This window comes from Pezoporus occidentalis, unplaced genomic scaffold (genome assembly GCF_034315485.1).
Source record: "Pezoporus occidentalis ecotype Australia unplaced genomic scaffold, CSIRO_AGI_Poc_V1 ctg42, whole genome shotgun sequence".
NCBI classification, from domain to species: Eukaryota; Metazoa; Chordata; class Aves; order Psittaciformes; family Psittacidae; genus Pezoporus; species Pezoporus occidentalis.
The window spans coordinates 4,133,462-4,155,334 of NW_026915747.1; the positions used below are offsets into that span (position 1 = coordinate 4,133,462).

A 21,873-nucleotide genomic window follows, 5' to 3' on the forward strand; every position below is an offset into this window, starting at 1 on the left:
GAGTTGTTACATTTTAATGTATATATTTTTCATTCATGGGTTATTGAACCACTAAATCCTAACAATTTGTCCTCATGCCAAACAATTTCTTTGAGCCTTGTTCTGAGTCTTTTCGCTAACTGAGTAACCATTGGAACATATCCTGGATCCTTAAATTTTAAAGCTATTTTTCAGTTCCCCTCTTATACAAATGTACAATTAAAAGCAGCCAAGGAAGGAAGCTTCTGTTTACTTTCACAGAAAATGCTTTCATGGAAAGAAATCCATGAAGTATTTCTGGGTGGGAGATCTGCAGTTTAGGGAGAAAAATATTGAATGTGAAGTGCGTGAAGTGCTCTCTATAAGGAATGTATACTAAAAGAAATAAGGAGGATTTTACTTATGCCATTGCATGAACCCTTTTTTTCAAAACTTCGGTATGGCTTGCTATTTAGAGAGTGTCTTTCTCCATACTTTTACATGGCATATTGTTCTTTCATGCTAGTAAAAAATTGGCATAAGTTATAAACCAGTGGTGAATTAACACTACTAGGTGTGCCCAATGATTTCAGGGTGTACTGGGTTTGGACTGTGTTTTCCTTCCATTGCTATCAGAAATAACTCTAGGGAAGAAGCTGAACTACAAAGAGATGAAAAGTAGTAAAATAGCTTCTTTCTTTGCGTTTTCCAAGGTCCCAAATAAATGATATTCACAGTACATAAAATATCTCTATTGATCTGAAACATTTCATTGCTGTGGTTCAACCAACAACTCTCCTACAAACACATATCTAGGATTTGTTATTCATCTCATGCCTGAAGAGAAACAGGAGCTGTGAAAGTTAATGGATATAACCCTGTGTTCTAGGCTTCAAGATTTTCAATGACAAAGTATTTGGCTACAAGATCTCTTCCTGGTATTGATTTTATGAAGATTATTGATAAAATAACTTTCAGCAAAGCAACAATGCCATAGTATTTGTGAAGTGGCACACCAAGGAGCAAAATGAGTAAAATCATACAGGCTGTCTTTATTCTTTTCCATCTGGAAAAATACAGCTGGTTTAGAGAGTAATAGGGTAAATTTAGAAAGGGAATGGTATGTGCTCTAAGTGTGCATAATTTTGTTATAACAAGCCAAAATCTCTTATCTATAAAGAGATAAAGATGTTTCAAACATTTTCTGAAAGGGATTTGTACAAGGTAAGTTTTGTAAGTACAATTTATCCATTATTTTTATGTGGTGGATCTTTGCTATGTTAGAAATACTGATTTCCATGACATATAACCTTTAGCTGCTTTTTCTGTGATCCTCCCTTTCCTTTTTTCTGTTCTCTTTGGTTGTTATTATTATAACATTTCAGATTATTTATTCTGAGGCATTTTCATGAGTAGAAAATATCTTGAAGAAGAATATAGCCAAGATATATAACAGTTTATTTTATTTGCTTCTGACTGAGAAAGATTTTGCCATCCCTTAGGCTATAAACTGTTTTTCAGGCTTTAAAAGTCTATGCTGTCTTTGCAGGTATGTTTAATGACCAGGCTCTTTGAATCCCTTATATTTACTTCAAATCCCTTTTTTTTTAGTTTGAGCTGATGAGGAAGCACTGTACAGCACTTAAAAATTGCAAACCTTCTACTACAGCATGTAATATAAGAGTGAGCATATACCAGACACTTGTTATCTGGGACTGCTAAATTCACCTCTAAACAGAATCAATTCAGGAATTCTGTTCAGACTGCTTTCTTGAAGACTGAAAGATTATACTTTGTAAATTTATATTAAGCACATATTATTAATCTGGATTACAAATGCAATGCAATATTTAGAGTATCTTTCATTTTAAGCTAGTGACTATTTCATCGGTTTTACCATTTTAAATGAGAAAATCATTTGCCTTTTAAATTAGCATAAATTTTAATTAAAGTTTCTTGCACCAAAATACTCTTCAGAATAATTGAAATAATTGAATACTGCTTACAGTTTCTTCTGGACATTGTCAAGTCATCTATTTAATAGAAGAGTTAATAGAAAATCATCTTAGGTCGTTGTTTGTTTTTTTTTCCCAAAATAATAATTTATTTTAAAAATGTATTTAAGTTATTTAGTGCTTGCAGTTTTTGTTTATTTGTTTATACTAAGAATATTGAAGTGTTTTCTTCAAAGATTGCCATCCTTTCTCCTTCTCTATGTGTACACAGTATATATATTTTTTTAGATATTTCAGATAGCTTTTGATATTGACTACATAGTCTCCATATTCTAAAATCATGTAATAGCATATTAAAAATGAAAAATGAAAAATCTATGACAGAGAAAGCTTGAAAAAATAGGATTAAATGGGAAAGCACATATGCATGTACATAAATAAACAAAGCAATGAAATAGAAATAATCTATGTTTTACTCATCAAATTTAGCGTAGCACTTTTAAGAATCGCAGTTATCAAAACTGACCTTTTAATCTTCTGTAGTAATAGTAAGAACTCCTCCTTTTTTTTTCTTCATCTTTTCTTATTAGAGCCAGGATCAAAAAAGAAGTTGTTACACTTACATGTCAAGAATCATGACATCTGAAGAAAAGCAGAATGCATTATTTCTTGGTGAGAGTGTTATACAATAAGACTTGACTGACATTTTTCAAAATTTGAGCTGCTTTCTGATCAGTTGATTTAATTAAAACAAGATATTCATTTCTGTGTATAATCTATTTTAAGCCTTTCAAACATACAAGTATATAGCGTAAAATGATATTAGATTGTCTTGAATGATTTGTCATTCTATTTTCAGATACCTCAAATCAGCTATGCATCTACAGCTCCAGAACTGAGCGATAACACCAGGTATGACTTCTTCTCTCGGGTGGTTCCACCGGACTCCTACCAAGCACAGGCCATGGTTGACATTGTGACAGCCCTTGGGTGGAACTATGTCTCAACGCTGGCTTCTGAAGGCAACTATGGAGAGAGTGGCGTGGAGGCATTCACCCAGATCTCCAGAGAAATTGGTGAGTTTATGTTTATCAGATTTTGTACTTACTGCTGCTAGGTTACAGAGTATCTCTGAGCTCTGCCTAGGTCTACTCAGTGCAATCAGAACACCTGCGGGCATGTTACCTGGACTCAAGTGGAGGTGTTTATGGATGCCTTTGCTCCTCACAAGTCTGCCAGGGTGACAGGTCTGGCAGCAAGTTAAGAAAAGCTCCCAAGAGAGGCAAAAAATTTACGTCTCTTGCCCTTTTTGGAAAAGGGGAGTTGCTTGATGAGTTAGGCGCAAAAAGCAAACACCAGCTGAATTACAGGGGATGTGATTAATTCAGTTTAGAAAAATCACAATCCAGTATGACCTCATTTTCCGTGTTCCAGCACTGATAAATCAAGGGTTTTTAATTTTGATGAATTTGAAATACAGAAAAAAAGAAAAAAAGAAAACCAACAAAAAAACAAACAAAACAAAACTGTGAAGTACAAAGGCTGTTTTACTTTTCCTTCAGGATGAAATGTGTTATATAAATACAGGCATTATTATGAGAAGTATAGTTAAGTCCCTTTGATCTTCTTCCCCTCCATTATCATAGTTATTTCTAGCCTGAAAAAAGTGGCTATTTCTCAGGAACAATAGGTTTTGGACACCAAGGAATGAGCTGATGAGTAGCAGGCAGTTTGAAAGAAGGCAGAATCAGTCTTTCACCAACTACAGTGTTAAATGACACAAAATAATGTCCTTTAACGAATAATAATTGCAAACAGCCTTCCTGCCCTTCTCAGAAAACCTGAGTTAATCTACTGGACTTGGCTTTCGGGGTATGTATGTATGAACTCTGGTTCTTTCAAGTCGGTTTGAGTGCATGTGTGTTTCAGATACTTATGCTTGAACTGTAAACATTTCTGATTGCTCGCAACAGTTTGGCATTAAGACAAACTCACGGTGATTTATGCTGTTAAGAAACTGGTGTCTATAACATGCTCGATTAGTTAACTAATAAATATTCTGTTTCTGGCTTCTATTCAATGCTGTCAGATCCTAGATATCCATCCCATCCATGTCTTCATGGGAGAGCCAAGGCTGACTACAATACAATGATTTGATCTGGACTTAGCAAAAGCAGGAATAATTTTCCACGCTTCATATCTAAAAGAGACATTTTATCTATTGTGTCAAATACAGCAGCAAGTATATTGGCTGCCCCAACTTTGTAGCTGGATGAGAAGCTCTTTGTGTCTTGTCTCCTAAATTTTGTAGTATTCTCTCATCTGTCACATACAATATTCTTCTGAATTTATTTGAGAATTGTGATCTAGGTGAAAACAGCACAGGCTGGATGCAGTTCTATTTAGAACACTTTTCTCAGAGAGTAATTAGCAATGGTTTCTGTTTAAAAGGATGAATGTGTTATGTGGTATTCAGCAGGTGTTTATGCTGGATCAGGTACTAGACAATATTTTCATGTTTAGTTCAAATGGACTTGGAATGAAGGCTGTTTGTAAAATCTGGGGGTGACTTCAATCTAGGAAGGACTAGGATGTATTGGAAGAGCTTGTTAGAGTCCAAACCTGAAGATACGCTCTGAAAAAACAGTATGCAATTTGAGAGAAATGCAAGACATTGCACTTCCACAAGAAGAACTTGTACGATGAAGAATACAGAAAGACTGGTCGGAAATTACTCTTTCAAAAAATGATCTGAGCATGATAGCAAATTATAACCTACCTATATTCCTCATGAACCTGCAGATGGGCATACCATCTTTAAAATAATGTGAGCAATCCTCCAAATAGTCTGGCAGTTCTGAAACCTCGTTTTGACTCAGTGCAGGCTTTGACCCTCACTTTGCAAAAGGTGAGAGACTGTGCAAGCAAGAACAAAGACGATCACAAATCTTGAAACAGTGGTCTGTGAGGAATGACTGAGCCAGGTGGTTAGTTAGCCTGAAGAAGAGGTGACTAAGAAGCGAACGTTGTGGAAAATGATGTCTTCAAATAGACAAATGGCTTTTACAGGCAGGTAGAGGACCATTTGTTCATCCATATACATTGTATGTGAACAGAAGTAACAGAATTAATCTCTAGCATGATTCCATTTAGATTTGTAGAAAGCCCCTTTTAACAGTTAAGGCATTAAAGCATTAGACCAGCTTGCTTGGGGACATTTTGGAGCTTCCACTGCTGAGGATCTGGGAGAACACATTAGACAAACACCTTCCCAGGGATTATGTAAGTGTACTTAGTTTTTCCTTGGGGCTGGGAGGTTGATCAGATGATTTCTTAATGTCCCTTCCAGCCTGATTCTATTATTCACTGTCCTCAGACTTTAACCTGAACGATAGGACTGGTATCCCTTTTAAAATTGAAAGTCTGAACAGTATCTAGTTAGGAGGCCTGAGACTACAGAGACTACGTAGGTTTATGAAAATCACTACATGGTATAAGTCTGCACAAACCAGCAAAACTTATCAGCTTTATGTTAATAAACTGTTAAGAGAATCTAATGAGGACATTGCTTCCCTTGTGCTGCTGGCACACAAATGCACAGGACAGCTCAGCTCCTGAGTTCTTCATATCCTGTGATAAGTAACCAACAACTGGAAGTGAAATTAATGGGAAGATAAGCATAGTGCACAGCAATAAATTTGAGGAAAGGATGTGGGAGTAATTGATATATCCATTTCCAAAGGAAGCTCAGCACGTGAGAGGACATGTGAGATAGTAGTTTTGAAAATACAAATAGGAAAGCTTATTTATTTGTTTTAAAGTTTTCTCTAACCAGCTAAGAAAGAGGTATTTTAAAATATTTTTGAAATAGAGATTAATTTCATGTGCTTATAATTTCAGGTGCGTATTTGTCATGAGCTTGACTCTGACTGTAATTTCCAGTTTGATTGGCCCTGTGTTCAGCTTCTATTTCTTGATCAGTAACAGGAGCAGAAAGGAAAGAACAGGCTTCCAAATGAAATGTGAAATACCGAAAAGGTCAAAGTGGTGGCACCCTGACATGTCACAGAATATATTACATATCAAAATCTGCTCTCATTTTGATGACAAAGATCCTGTCTGGGAAACAGCATAGCTGGAAATTAAATATTTTACATGACAATGATTGTAAAGAGAATAGGGAATGGTACTTATTCCAATGCATTCTTCCATGCATTATTGTTTAAAGACAATGATTAACTTTATAGATTTTTCTACTCCCATTACAAAGTTAATTAATGATATCACTATAACAATTTTGCATCACAATCAAATCATTTTGGTACATTGGCCAAAGGAATGAATTCATACAAAATGAAGAGTTTAAGCATTAAACTGAGAGAAACTTGACTTACTGAGAGAAACTAAAAAGGGGAAAAGAAGGAAGCACATTTTACCGAGTTCTCATTAAACTGTCATGCTGAATATTGTTCATTTACTTTGCTGTTAATGTGTTTGACAAAATAAATGTTGAAAGTTTCTAATCCTGCTTTCTTCTGATGGATACCAAATGAAATTAACATCAGAGAGAAAGTCATGGGATCCTTTTTACTTCTTTTCAGAATACAAAACCATTTGGTTCGGAAAAATCTCTTTAGGGTCAGAATACTTGGTCAAGTAGTACAATTTTTTGTGCTGGAAAATGTAACAAATTCACGAATAATATATGAAATGCTGTGTGACATATTTTATCCCCACTAGTATTCAATGAAAAAATGACACAAGTGCTAATGGGTACTCCCAGTGAAAAACTTTGGAAACTATGAGAGGAGGTACATATGATATAGGCATAGAACTGTAGCTGATCATTAAGAATAGGTGAGTAAATTCAGCATTGCTTTCCCCTTTTTGCTTTTAAGTTGATTTTGCATGTCTTGCCAGAGGTGTAAAGAAGATAACAAAGCAGATTTAGGACCAGATCTTTGACTAAGCCAAAATGACATAACTTTGTTGCAGCTTTACTTTGGAAGAGAACGGTGTACTTAATATTAGCATGTACATTTGAATGTTTGTGTTTTAGAAACAGGGTTTTGTAGCTTTAGCTACTTCCTTTATCCTGCTGCATTGCTGTTAACAGCATTTCTCTGAGAAGGGACCACAGTTACTTTATGATCCTCCATCATATTCTTACCATTACAGTCACAATGATAACTATATACCTACTTATAATGAATACATATACTGAATTAGTGCTACACTAAAAAGCTTTAAATAAACTTTATTTAAATTGTTTTTGACTTCAACTTAGCTAGCTGTATTTTGTTTACATAGGGAATGTTCTGTGACATTTCTTTGACACAGTTCTTAGGTCATCTTTGTGTTTTGTCATTTTTTTTTTTAATCTGTGGTTGTGCGTTCTGTTTTTCTCAGCTTACTGGAATACTTCTTACCTTTAATATCTTTTGGACTTCTAAAACGTTCTAAAAAAAGTGAAAGATTAGTGGAAAGTGGGGAGGGAGGATTGAGATGGAAAATACAGTTTAGGAGTGTGTAACCTTTCCTCTTCACTTTGAATATTCATTGACAACTTAGAAATAAATAAGATGGATTGCTGTTGAGATTAATTCACATTTACTGCAGTAATCTTTGTACACCTTTGATATAAAGCGGAAACTTTTTATATCTTGGTAAATAAGCTGATGAATAGACTTTCTTTCCCTCCCCATGATGTTATTTAGGACAGTCTTGCAATGTGAAGACTGAAGAAATACCGTACATGAAGTGTTACCTTTTTCCTAGAGATATTTCCACTTTAAAGACTGCTTTCAAGCTTAACAAATTAATTTGCATAGCTAATAATATTCTAACATACCCTTATAAAAGGGAAACAGTTTAATTCAGTTTGGAGCTTTACTTTTATGTTTATGTACCTGAACTCTATTGATAACACTGTATTTCAAGCTTCAAGTTGTAATTAATAATAACACTATATAATTGGCTGCAGGAGCTTGAAAGTAATGTTTGAAAAATTATAAAATCAGATGGTAGGTGTGTTAATACTGCTTGAGAATTATTTCATCAGATTTTAATATTTGTACTAGTTAGTACCTGACAAAGAATAGTGTAATTTTTAGGGATTTATAAGGAAGGTCCATTTTAATTTCTCTCAGTGATGCTAATCAATATGATATTCATCAGCATTAATTATGCCTTTTTTCCTTCTAGAATTTTAGGGAGGTCTCTTGGAGCAGTAAGCGTACTACCCTGGTATGCTCTCTGACCCTCCAGCGGTTGGAGGAGGGACTTGTTTATCTCTAATAGCTCTTAGGGGGGTTTCTTCTTCAGTCAGTTAGTCGAGACACTTTTTAAACCTCCTGTAGAAAGCTCACTAGCTACAGTGGAGAGAAAAAAAAAAACAGAAAAGGGCAGAAAGCTTCTGTAGAACTGGGTTTTGTATCTGCCATAAAAATCTGTAGCATACAGCGGACTGTACTGACAGAAGTTACATGGGCAACCTTGCCTCCTTAACCAGCACAGATTCACTGATAAGTTTGAAAGAGTTGTATTCTTTTCAGATTTCTCATTTTTGTGGCCAATTCAAGCAATAATATCCCTCACAGGAATACTTTTAGGTACTATGACAAAAAAATATCAGAAACTTATGAAAAACATAAGTAATTTACAGATGATATAATTTTTTCATGGATTGTCTAAGCAATGTTATCACATATGTGAAACCACCATTATACTTTAATACTTGTGGAGTGAACCAAGTAGTTATGATAGTTGGCAAAGAGGGTCCCAAGGAGCCTTTGGTCTGGAGTTAGGGCTAAATACCATTCCTATGCTACAAGGTATATGCTTGTGCGTGAAACACTTCATCTTGTTCCCCTACTTGTACAAATTATTTTCATTCCACAGGAGACAATTTGCAAGTTGATTCTGAAAGAAGTCCTGGCTAAGAAATAAGGACTTCTGTATGTGCTTGAAAGAAGTCAGTGAATATTTCCCTGAATCCTGTGGGCTTTAGCAAAGGATGAATTGCTCAGGAAGATTGTCTCTAAGGCTGCAAACAAGGCTCAGAATAGGAAGACTTCATACTTCCTGGTTTTGCCCACTGATATTTATTGTTTCATGGCAGTTGGGGTGTGAACTGTGGTCAAGACTGAATTCATTAGCTATTTTTATGTGGTACAGTTACCAAATAGCTGTGATATTTAATCTCTTTGGAGTCTGAAGCCGATGTCATTTTCCTTATAGCAGTCAACTCCTGGAGAGCTGAGACAAATAAACTCTTTAGAGCAAGGACCAATATGTTTTCTCAGTGATGCCTACTGCTGTGAATTTAGAACATTTAGAAAACTCTGAAAAATAAATGTTTAAAACTCATTATAATGTGGAGGACCTATACATGTGTACTCACATATTTAACTTACCTCTATAAGTGCTATAGAAGTCATTGGACTATATGACTGGGTTTGTTTTTTTTATTTCTCTACTTCGTCTGAACACAAGATGTTTGCATTGCACGAGCACAAAATCAAACAATGTTAAAAATGTCCAGAAAACAAAGTTTTATTTTGGCAGTGCTTTTAGTGCAATGGCTTGTTGGTAGAACCTTTTAACTTAATCACGACGTCTAGTTCAAGATTTTTAAATGCAAAAATGCAAAAACCAAAGAAGTGCTAATTCTAAGAAAGCAATCTTACTAGATTAAAAGCATACTTTTGTTGAAATATACTGTGTAGTGTTCATAATGAATATGCATTTTCATTAGATGATTGGGCCAAATTTAGATATTGCTGCTTAAACTGTAGTCTGTCTATGCTTGAGAACTCTTAAGATTATAAGAGTGCTTTCTGGACATACAAATCGTTATTAAAATTTCTGAAATAAAAGGTAAGATAAATGCATAGGTACTAATATGCCATCAGATCATTGCGATGACAGAAATGAAATTTCTCAAGTGCTGCTGTTCTGTATATTAGTATCTATTACTGTTGAACCTGTAGCTTCAATTAGTTTCTGTGACTCGTTTGCTAGAAGGAGCCCCAGAGCAAACAATTCACACATAATCAAAAAAAACAAACTTCTGTGAAAGCAAACTTAGGAAACATCTGAACCAAAATGTAGCCATTTTAGTTGCTTATGACCAAATTTCACACTACTGCATTAGTAGGAATTGGATTTTAACAGAGTTAATCCCATTGGGCATTCTTGTTGTAAGTGAAAGTATTTGTAAAGGGAATCCTGGAAGGGAAAACATCAAGGACATGCAATATGGTTTCCAGTCTGAATCAGGCTGCCCATGTTTGGTATTTGTATTATGATTTTGCTGTGGTAAAAGACAGAGGACTGCTGTGCAAAAAACTTTGACAGTTTATTTTCTGTGGCAGTTGTGCTTAACTTGCTCAACACCCCCACCCCAAAGCCTCTCAACAATAAGTCCCAGAAGCTTCACAGATTCTGCAGTGAGTTAGTTTTCCCTCCTTTATCAAGAACGAACAGCTCCTTTGCTCTTTATTTATTTTATAAATGTCTGTTATTGTCACTTCTTTCACAGCAGGAGGCTTGCTTTTACACAAGATTCAGCATGGCCCCTTTTGTATTGCAGTGGCATGAATGATTGTTGCAATTCCATCTGGAATCAGGGATCAAATATTCAGACCACAGCATAGTCTCGATCAGAGGCTGAGTGAACTTTGCTAACATAACATTTAATGTTTTGGTTTTTGTTTGTTTTTTTTTTTTCCCACAGCATGCATAGACTTTTGTAAGGAAAGCCTATATTTAAGGGCACTGTCTGAGCAAAGGTGACAGGAAGGAGCATAGTGACATGGCCTTGAGTTCTATTTGCATGTTCTTTTTTGTTAACATTTCAAAGGTTTCACAGCATTTGAATTGTAGTCTTGGCTGTGCTTCATTGGTCGAGAGTCAGTATTCTCATTCACATTAAGAAGTTGCACTTGGTGAAAAGAAGTTCCTGGCTCTTGAATTTGCTGAGAAACTTGCATTTTTCTGTCTATATGTCTTTCCCTCTTCAAACAGTTTCTAGTAGTTTTAAATGTTTAGCATTTTTGTGGCTTTTTTTTTTCTACCTGGAAAGCTGTAGCTCTTAAAAATCACATGTGAGAAATACCTCATTATTGAATATTAAGAATATACTTCGTATAAGCTCTTTCATGATCTGTGGCTGCAGTTTAAACAATGAAGCACTGGAACTGTCAGACTGAATCAGATGCCGCCTGTCCATATCTTGTCTCCAGTGGTGGCCTCAATTATATGGAAGAGAAAGATACCAAAATCTTACTGAACAGTGATTGGCAGAATTGACTATCAAGGAGTGTTTTGTAATCCCAGGTATTTAGTGGGGGATGCTCAGATTTCCTGAAGCATGTAAATTTATATCCATTATAATTTCCTTATGTTATCAGTTTAACCTCACTTACTGAATGTCCTCTTATTTTGATGCTAAAAATGGTATGCAGGAGAGTCCAGTTAACCTCCTTTGCAGCATGCCTTCTTACTATCTTAACTCTGGGGTAGAGGATATGAAGTAATTGCAGGTTAACAGTTTTTGTTGTCAATTTCTGGATCCCTTATTTAATTTATATCTCTGTTAAGCTGTGTAGCCATGACTGAACACTCCAAGTAAACCTCACTATTGATTTATGTAGTGTCATTGTAATCTCATTTTTATTCTTAGTCCCATTTTTTATACATCCTGACAAACGGTAAGCTTTTTCTGTTGGCTGCTGGGTAGCAAGCAAATTATTTCCAAAAGCTAGCTGTACCGACATTCAAGGTTTATTAACAAATGGCTACAGCTGATTTAGAACTCAATGATGTGTGTGAACAATTCCAGGTATTCCTGCCAGCGTGTGTTCCCTTGCATTTGTCAGTAGTCAATATTTTTCTATGATAAACCTGTTTATCTAGCTTTGTGAATACTCTGTCTCTTCTCTCTGCTCATTTATTTCAATTCATTCTATACCATCTTCAAAGTTTCAAATCTTTCTCCTCAATACTCTCACGCTCCTTTTTTTGAGGAGCACTGTGTTATACAGACAAAGTCCCAGGTTTGTATGCATATAGGTACAAGTATAGGTGTGTCTAAAGCACACATTTATTAGCCTTTTCCAGTGAGAAATTTTGACTGTTTCTTTCGATTTGATGTTTTTAATCCTTAGGGGTCCCTTCACTCCCCTTTCTCCCAACTCTTGCCTACTGACCCCAAGTTCCTAAAGTCTTTCAGTCTTTCTTCTAAAAACTCTATTATGAATTTTAATATTCTATACACAAGGCAAATATATCTGTTTTGGTAGTAACTACTGTTACTTTCTGTGTAAGTATTAATAACAGAATGTAGAGATTTGAACATACTTTATAAATGTATCTTTGTCCTGGGTTCAGCAGTAGCAGTCATTTTTCTCCTTCTTAGTAGCTGGTGCAGTGCTGTGTTTTTGACTTTTGGCCTGGGAACAACGCTGATAGCACCGATGTTTTTAGTTGTTGCTCAGTAATATTTAGCCTGACCAAGGACTTTCTGAGTCTCATTCTCTGCCAGGGAGGAGGCGAAGCTGGGAGGAAGCAGAGACAGGACCCCTGACCAAAACTAGCCAAAGAGGTATTCCATACCACAGCATGTCATGCCCAGGATGTAAACTGAGTGTTGCCCTGGAGGGCTGCTTCACTGCTGGGTCTGTCTAGGTATTGGTTGTGGGTGGTATTGTATTCTCTCCCTTTGTTATTTCCCTTATCATTATTATTATTGGTGGTAGCAGCAGTGATTTGTGTTATACCTTAGTTACTGGACTGTTCTTATCTCAACCCGTGGGAGTTACATTCTTCTGATTCTCATCCCCATCCCTCCAGGAGCAGGGGGAAGAAGAAGGGGGGGGAGGAGTGAGAGAGCGAGACTGCGTGGCTGACTGAGTTTAAACCACGAAAATCTTGTATAACTGTATCCCTCCTGAATGCATTTATTCTACAAGGTGCTTAAAACTCATGTATTTCCCTATTACATAGGATCATACTATGTGTTACTGAGCCAATAGTTCTGGTTGTTCGAAGTGAAGGTTAGTAACTTCCAACAGGTGCTAAGTTGAATTCTTGTTTTCATCCAACTGTAAGTGAAGTCACTGACTCAGTCACATAGAAAGCTCATGTAACAGGGAACTAAAGTTTTTCAAATATTAGCTTAGCACTAAGTGAAAATTGGAATTTCTCTTTCTTTATAACTTTTGACACCTAATTTTATTATGACTTGAGACAGAGGGAAATTGCATTACATTTTTCGTACAAACTTCTGCATTACAGTTCAGCTAAAGCGTATTTTGTTTATATTTCATTATAATGTCATTTTTTAAAAATTTGTAAAATGAAACAGAAAAATGAGTGTTTCATCTTATGGTTTTGCAATTATGTCTTCTGAGATTAAAAAGCAAAAATAACAAATACAACTAAAACTCTGTTTTCAATATTTTCATCAATTTTGGCTAAATAGTAACGTCTGAAAAAAAAATAAAATAAATTAAAAGTCATGCTACCCAAGAACCACCTTTCTATCCTTCCTTAGCTCAAATTCTGTTCATAAATAGCGTGTATACATATGTACATGACATACGGTCTACTTTTCTGGGCAGTTCTGCTGAGATCGAGGGAGCTGTTAGAGCAGATAGTGTTGTTTTGTTTTGTTTTTTTTTCTTTTTCTCTGAAGAGAAAGCAAAGCAAGAAAATAACTAATCATACATAACATGATCTGTGAATTTATGCGCATTCTGTTATGTACTGTACTATGACATATATGACTGTACCCTCAATAGTAGGGTATATATAGGTCCTTTCCAACCCTATTCGATGATATACCCAGTCACGTCTCCTCAGTCTGTTATAGCTTCATGGCAGATGTTTTAAGACTTAGAAAACTTGTTAGGAGTTACCCAACTTAGCATTATGATTGTTTTTCTAAGTGTCTAAGGCTTAAAAAAAATAGTTTAAATATAAACAAAATCGAAACATATCCTGCTAAAGAAATGACCACTATCATTCTTCCTTTATGTAACAATAAATTCCAATGTATTCTGGGCATTACCAGTAGGATCTTCACTTTTTGTTATATTTCTTTATGACTTCTACTTTTTCTAATCTTTCCTCTCCCCAAGAACCAATAAAGAAGTATCCAAGACCTGTGTGAGAAACAACAGTGTGCAGTTGTCACTGACTGTTATTTTTACTATGCTATGCTAATACAAAACACTTGAGCTTTGCTCAGCTGCATGATGTAGAAGAGTTGAACGAATTGAATGTTACAACACTGAAAATGCTCTTACAACACTGCAAGCTAAGAATGTTTGATTGGAAATATCAAAGTGACATTCTCATCTTCATTTTATTTATTTTCTTTCTTGTGTTGAAGGGCAGGGGGCCATATTGTGCTCTGAGTCACAGTAAACTTATGTTTGCTTTTAAACTTGCAATGAGATACCTTAGCAATAACAGCTCTCTCTTGAATGCTTGCATGAGTCTGCATATTTTCAGACTGGGGTAACCCTTTTAGTCATCTACAAGTCATTCCTTCGATTCTGTTACCTAATGAACTGCCCACAGAACTCCAAAGAATTCTGTTCAAAGATCAGAGTATTCAGAAGAATTACTATTACTCCTTCCAGAAAAAAATAGGCATATGTGTATGCTTCACTAATAGTTGGGAAGACTCCTACATTGATTTTTTTTTTTCTGTTAGAAATGCATGATTTTTATGCAAATTACAAGCTGCGATGCCAACACTTTAAAATGAGATGGCAGAAATATGCATATTATGAAACCTTACAGATTATAAAAAAGATTGTTTTTTTTCTTTTACTAGAAAACTGTTTCTTATGTCAAAGCTCTGTCCTCTCAAGGATTTCTATAACAGGAATAGTGTTGTTTGTTCCTCTACTTTTTAGCATTTCTTCAGCATACAATGATTACTGGATTTTTTATTACTTTTTAGGGAATACTGAAATAGAACTAATTGTTTTAACAGCTGAAATTCTTACAAAAATGCCAGTCTCTTTCTTTAACATTGTTAATTAAAGCAGGATATTTTGACTAGATGATTAATCGAAAGGATGAGTTACAGAACAATACCCTTGAGCAGCAGAGGTGTCATGCAGATAAATCCCTATGTGCTGCTGTCATTGTATGCATCCAGAAAGCTTTCCGCCATGTACATCCTGAGCATACTATGCAATAGCTTAGTTTTCAGAAATACTGAATACCCTTCATATGGCTCCATAAGTCAGCTTCTCCTTGAGCTGCTTACCAAAATGCTATGATTGGTCACAGAGGTGGGAGCAAAATTTCAGAACCTTTGCAAGCACAATAACAAGGCAGTTGTAGATTTCCAAACAGAAATGAGTCCACTGAGGGACATGTGCCTATGGAATTTGCAAATATTTGGGAAGGAAGGGCTAAGAAAAACAAAACTACTCCAACACCAATGATTCCTGCAAACATGTTTGCTGGTGATGTTTAATTGCCGTTAAAGGATCCATGACAGTTGAAGGATGTCATTAATCCTATGGATGTAAATGCTCTCTAAATTAAGAACAACCACACCTATTTTCAGTAGTACCAAGTCAAGATCTGCTTCTTTCAAAAATGGGAATAAAAAATCTGAACTAAATTTGCAGTAAAGTTGTTTACTTTTGTAGGCATTCTGATTTTCCTCTTCTTGTTTATTTGGAGGGTGAGTGTTTCTGTATTTATCTTCTGCATAGCCTACTCCCTTTAAAACAGCATGAACATCCCAGAACATCTGGGAGTCTCTAATCTTGGAGAGAATTACATCTTATTGAATTTCACCAGTGCTACCCAGGATGCAGAAACACATAGTGGCAGCTTTCCTGAAAAGGCCCCAGAAGGATGAGAGAGAAAGGTATATAACAACCTCTATTTTATTGTGGTAGAATGAGAGACTGTATAACTCAAGAGAGCCTGCCCAGATCTTCAGCACTGTCCTTGTTGCATATAATAACTTTTCAGAACCTCCCATAGGTGACGGGGATAAAGCACAAATCCATAAACCAGAAACCCTATTCACTGCTGTGCTGATACTAGCCAGAAGAGGGCAGTACTTTATGTACTCTCTAGCAGGTGTAGATTTTGGTAGCATATTGGATGTGCTGTGAGATGCATTACATTTGCTAAGGCCAGTAAATTGAGCGATACGATTATAAGTATTTTACCCAACATGTTAATGCACTTAATGAAGTGCATATAATCACAATGCTCAATTTATAAGAACTGTCAATATAATTACTTCCCTTATATTGTAGTTTATGGATTAAATCCTTTCAGCTCTTATTCAGTAGCTAGAAATATGTTCAATTTCAGTTAAATTAATTGGTTAATGTTATTTTTTCCAGAATAATTTGATTTGCAAAATATGATGTCTCTTTCACAGAATTAAGATGTTGAAGTCAACCTGAAGATATTCTTTCTGTTACTAAAACAGATGTAAAATGTGTGATTTTTTTTTTTTTTTCCTGTCAGTTAAGTGCACAGAATTTGGTTTAAAGATAAATGGTAATCTACAGAATGGTATCGGTGGCACAGATTTTTACTGACTTATATATGGACCTCTTATTGAAGTTAGTGGGCTTTTCATGATTAAATCCCTTCATTGTTTGGATTTTTCAGTTAATCAGATGTATATGTGTTAGCAGTGATATCTGTATGGAGGCTGTTAAAGTCATGGGACTCAGAAGATAATTTTTTTTCCCCTGTGGACCTTGGTAGAGTCTGAGCATGGTGGTGGTGGTGGTATTCCAAGTGATGGTGAGTATTTAGTTCAGGTGCATAATGAGTAATGGCTGGTTTTCCACTGTAATGCCCATGAAATTATAAGATTCATTAACTAAGGGCAGTTTATTTGGAGTTTTCTCAGCTTTGTCTTTCTGTGATAAACAAAGGAGACAGTTATCTGAAAGAAGGACATTTGGATATGTTCAAGAAATGTGTTAGTGATGGAAGAGAATCAGTTCCCATATGTGCACTTGCCACAGGCACTGCAAGCTTGTGATAAGCCCCTCTGGGTTACTTGCACCTCAGGTGCCTCTCAGGATGAGTGTTGAAAGGCATTCAAGGACTTCTGTGGTAGATAGAGAACTTCCTTCTGTTTCCTTCTAAATAACTCTTTTTGCTCATTTGTTATTTCAGTTGTTATACAGGCACAGAGAAGCTTGTGCACGGGAGATTATGTACAGGCTTAAAAGGTAAAATACATCGTGTCCAAATAATTTGTTTGCCTAGTCAAATTACAGAGTCTGTACTGAGAATACTGGCAAAATGAGAAATGAAAGAAGGGGAAGAAAGAACATAAACAAAAGGAAAAAATGCTAAGTGGTTTTCTTCTGTTATCTATTATCAGCCTTTAGCTTACATTATGTTCAGCTTAATAAAGTACTTTCCAAAATATGGTTATGTTTTCTTAGCGAGTGATTCTTTAGCCAAGTGTAATGTTTTGCTGAACAGGGAACTAAGCCCCTGATTTCTGCCTCTTGTGATATAATTTATTAATGGGAAGGAAAACAAAACAAGTTTCAATAAAGGACTTTGATCAGTTTATAAAAGGGACTGCTCAGTATGTTTGTTTGAGTCTGTGTGAGATTTGAGTCAGAAACCAAGATGATCCTTTCACATGCTGTGCTCTTCTTAAGCTTCGCTCAGGATCTGGGGACAGAATGGTTGTGCAGGTGCCAGACTTGAAAGTTGAGCTTGGCTTCCATATGCCCCATAAACAAATTAACTTTTTTTGTTCCCCAAGCCCTGATTTTTTCACTTCTTTCAGATGGCATTCTGATTGATGACTCTGTCATTTCATTCTATCTTAAATGGATTTATTCAAATGAAATTACAAGTCTTTAGTAAATGTTCCTTTTGGTGAGGCACAAAATCCTTATGCTCTGTCTCACTCTGTCTTAACTAACAGAAATGAAACACATCCACAAATATAGTTTTTTTCACTCCAGTTACAAAATATGGTTTTCAAATACAACTAAGAATGCAGATTTTCTAGCACAGAGAGTGTATTCTATAGTAAGTCACATTTTCAGTTAGAAAAGTTTTCTGCTGAAATAGTTGTAGTTTTGTGGACTAGAGGGCAGATCAGATTTCATCTCAGTGACTGTTTTTGTGGACTTCTGGTTAATTAGCTAAAGAACCAGAACATAGACAAGAAATAGGTCTATGTAATACCAAACATTCATCTCTGCAAGTGAGCGCAAATCTCAGTTATTGGTGCAAAAAAGCCTTTGTTGTCTCCAAACTTCCTATTAGAGGTATTCCAATATTATGAGATCTTCAGAATTCACCATTTCAACAATCTATGCCATGTGCAGTTGAGCACGATGAGTTTACACAATGCTGTTACTTTTGCTTACCCAACATTATTAATTCTCCTTAGTCTTCTACAATCCCTGAATTTCCCACTGTTCTAATTCATTCCTTTCCAGTCATGTGAATAGATTTTAGACAGTGAAGGAATACAAGTAAGGTTGATGCTGCTAACAGCCAGCATGATGAAATACCAAGATTAGCCTCAGCCCTTCCTTGATTAATTTGCTTGATCAGCCTTTTATTCTTATTGAAATTATTGTTCACTGCTTACCAAATGGAAAAGAAAGCATTCACTTCATTGTAGAGGCACTGTGAAGGAATGGAGGGCCTGAACCTATAGTTTATGTATTAAAGTAAACCTAAACCCACTGACTCTTTCTCTGATGTCCTGTAGGAGTAAGAAAAATGGACACAACAAACTGCTAAAATGGCATATATTCAGCTATGTTTTGCATTTAATGTAAATTAATTATAAAAATGGGTATCAGGTTTAACCTCTTGATTTTTGATTGCTGGCGTCTAACAAAGAGAACGCAGTTATCATAATAAAAGTACTTTTCAAAGGCAGAAACAAAGCTCATATTTGTCCATCCATAGCACATTTATGAAAAGAAAACAAGTAAAGGTGTCTTGTGGACTTGCACTGTTTTCATACCTCAAGGTAGTTGCCAGTTTTGCTGCAGTGTTATTTACTTTTGATTTAGTTTTAGACACAACATTCTGTGCTAGTTCTCCGAGAACTGAGTAATTCCTTCTTTTACAGGGTTTTGATTCGTTGTGTTGTGTTACTGAACTTAAGGTGTGTATGTATATATTTGTGGTGGCAGCGGAGAGTGGACTGGTGCTTGTATGAAAGTAGAGGCAGAGATAATAGTCGCAGAGCTGATGGCAAAGTACTAAGTGAAATAAAGGCATCACAGATACTATATGCTACCACGACATATTTGTGGGGGAAAAAAACCTTTTAATTTCTCATGAACTTGCTCATGACAGTCTTTCACAGCTAGAAAAGGCAATAAAAAAGCAAGCAAGAGATTCAGTTTGCTGATGATAAAGAGGAATTAAGGATGAAGAATAGAGAATTAATTCTGTAGTATAAGATGCCATGAGTTGCATCCCTTCCATTGAGTTGTATCTCTTCCATCCTGTCAGAGGCCCAGATGGCCTTCCAGCTGTCCTTTTTCCCAGGCAGCTTAATTCTCAGGCACCCAAGCTTATTACCCTGAAAGCTCTCGCTAGAGGCTTCTGGCTGTGAGCATGCCACATCCTGAACCTTACTGAAGCCCTCAGATAAGCCTGAAACAGTGGCTGTGATCAGGAGGCTGATTTTCATCACCTGATTTCCATGGACATCCTGACAATCTCTCTTGCATGACAGTAGAAGGTTTTCTTGCACCAGTGGATGGTGATATTTTTGGAGAGGTATGAATGCCCTTCCCAGGCTGGCTGCAGCTGAAGATTACCAGACTGGCAGGGTACTGTTACCTTCAGGGCTTTTGCAAATGACTGAGCCACATGCACACTCAAAGTACAAGAATAAAAGTTATTTGGGGAAATTAGTTGAAGTGGTGCCTATAAATTTGGTATCTTTAAGGCTGAGGGTAGCAGATGTGCAGGCTAAGATCCACATTTTCAGACACACACACAGAGAAAAACAATATTTGTAAGTCCAGAGTCTTATTTGCCAGAAAACAAAACACAGTAACTTGAGTGTACAGACTTATTTTTTTTACAGAGTTCCTTAAGAACAGTTGCTGTTAAAACAGGTTATCTACTGTGAGGAAAGCATTGTACCTGTGGTCAGTCCTTTGTTAATTTAACAGCTCTTAGTTTGATCACATAAGGGTTATATTCACAGGAATTTCTGTGACAAAAGAGACCCCCTAGAGTCTGGAGGATCATAGAATCATAGAATAGTTAGGGTTGAAAAGGACCTTAAGATCACCTAGTTCCAAACCCCTGCCATGGGCAGGGACACCTCACACTAAACCACATCACCCAAGACTCTGTCCAACGGGGCCTTGAACATTGCCAGGGATGGAGCATTTACAGCTTCCCTGGGTAATCCACTCCAGTGCCTCACCAGCCTCACAGTAAAGAACTTCTTCCTTTTATCCAATCTAAACTTCCCCGTTTAAATTTAAACCTGCTACCCCTTGTCCTATCACTACAGTTCCTACTGAAGAGTCCCTCCCCAGCATCCTTGTAGGCCCCCAACAAAGACAAGTTTCAGAGAAGATAGAAGTCTCTGACAGGATCAGGTAAAGAGAAATTAAAAGAGAAGGTGTGTGTGAGAGAGTGATCGATTTGCTTTCTTGTAGGAGGAATTACATCTGTCCTTAATTTTTGCAGTGAACGGGATCAAAGTAAGTTCCCCTTGTGGGGTTTGGATCTACTTATTTTCTTTCTTCTTTTCCTCATTTCTTCCACACCTCTCTCTCTTTTGCTATGAACAGACTCCATATTTCTATGGAAAATGGACATTGATTCTAATGGAATGTTTTTAGATTTATGTAGAGCAAAAATCGTCTCAGTGCTCTGATGCAAGAGGGAGGTGTAATAGGAGAATAAGATCTTCCTCTGCATTTTTTTGTTGACTGCCTAAATTCTCTAGAGATTCAATTTAAGTGGACTGAGAAGTCCCCAGTTTTGACCCAGACATTAAAAATTTCAATCAGGCTTTGCCTAACTTAATCATCTCATTATCAGGATTGTATTTCATCCCCTGTGTATTCTATGCCAATTGAAGAACTCTTGTAAGAAAGAAATCAGTGAATTTTTATCAATGAATTATTTAATATTATGAAATGCAGACACCATTTTATTTAAGTGAAGGAACAGTAAATGTCTGAGTTTTTCTTGGAAGAGAGGTCAGTGAAATTTAATTATGATTAAAGTAATTATCCACAATTCACAAAACATAAAAGCCTTAATGCAGCTGAATGGGGTCTAATCAAAGGTCCAGATAACTCAGGTCTCTCTCTTTCGGGCAAAGGCATTTTGCAGAAAAAAACTAAGGAACAGGGTGTATGAGCAGAGTGATTCACCAGGATTTCCTAGACCACGGAGTATAGCAAGACAATTTGTTTAATAGCCATTTGATCAATCTGTGCTCCCTGAACTTATTAGATTTTTGTAGGAGTCTGAGACCAGATAAGAGGCTTTGGGATTTACTAAACTGCAGATATCTCTGGTTCTAAACATTAAAGAAACAAATTTTGTGAGAAAGGTCATAATATAGTCTTGTTAACTATGGCTTGGTATTTTATGTTTGAATTGGTTGAGAACTTTGATTAAAATTTTATCTGTCATTGGGACATTTGAAGTGACTGTCCTGTCTGGATGCTATGGTGCCTTGCAAAGCTGAAATTAGTCTTTCCCTCAGTGAGACCACTAACTGGATCTTGTCTGTAATCAGCCTTTTGCTTTCACAAAAGATGAATGTACTTAATAAGCTTTTGGACCTCTATATCTCTTTCAACTTTGGCAAAACTGTGCAAAAATCTGTTAGACTTCATGCAATATGCCAGGAAAAAGCTATATCTATCCACACAGAATATGATAGTATGATTTCATAAGTTTAGTTTCTTTAAGA

At 36.1% G+C, this 21,873-nt stretch overlaps 1 protein-coding gene across 7 annotated transcripts in view; it reads left to right on the top strand.

Moving 5' to 3' along the window:
- LOC134171744 (metabotropic glutamate receptor 8) overlaps positions 1-21,873 on the top strand; it is a 354,238-nt gene that overhangs the window by 65,499 nt on the left and 266,866 nt on the right. For all 7 annotated transcript variants that reach the window (XM_062634258.1, XM_062634255.1, XM_062634256.1 and 4 more), the window contains one exon: positions 2,773-2,989. In XM_062634258.1, the coding sequence (XP_062490242.1) occupies positions 2,773-2,989 (217 nt within the window). The remainder of the gene's footprint in view (positions 1-2,772; positions 2,990-21,873) is intronic.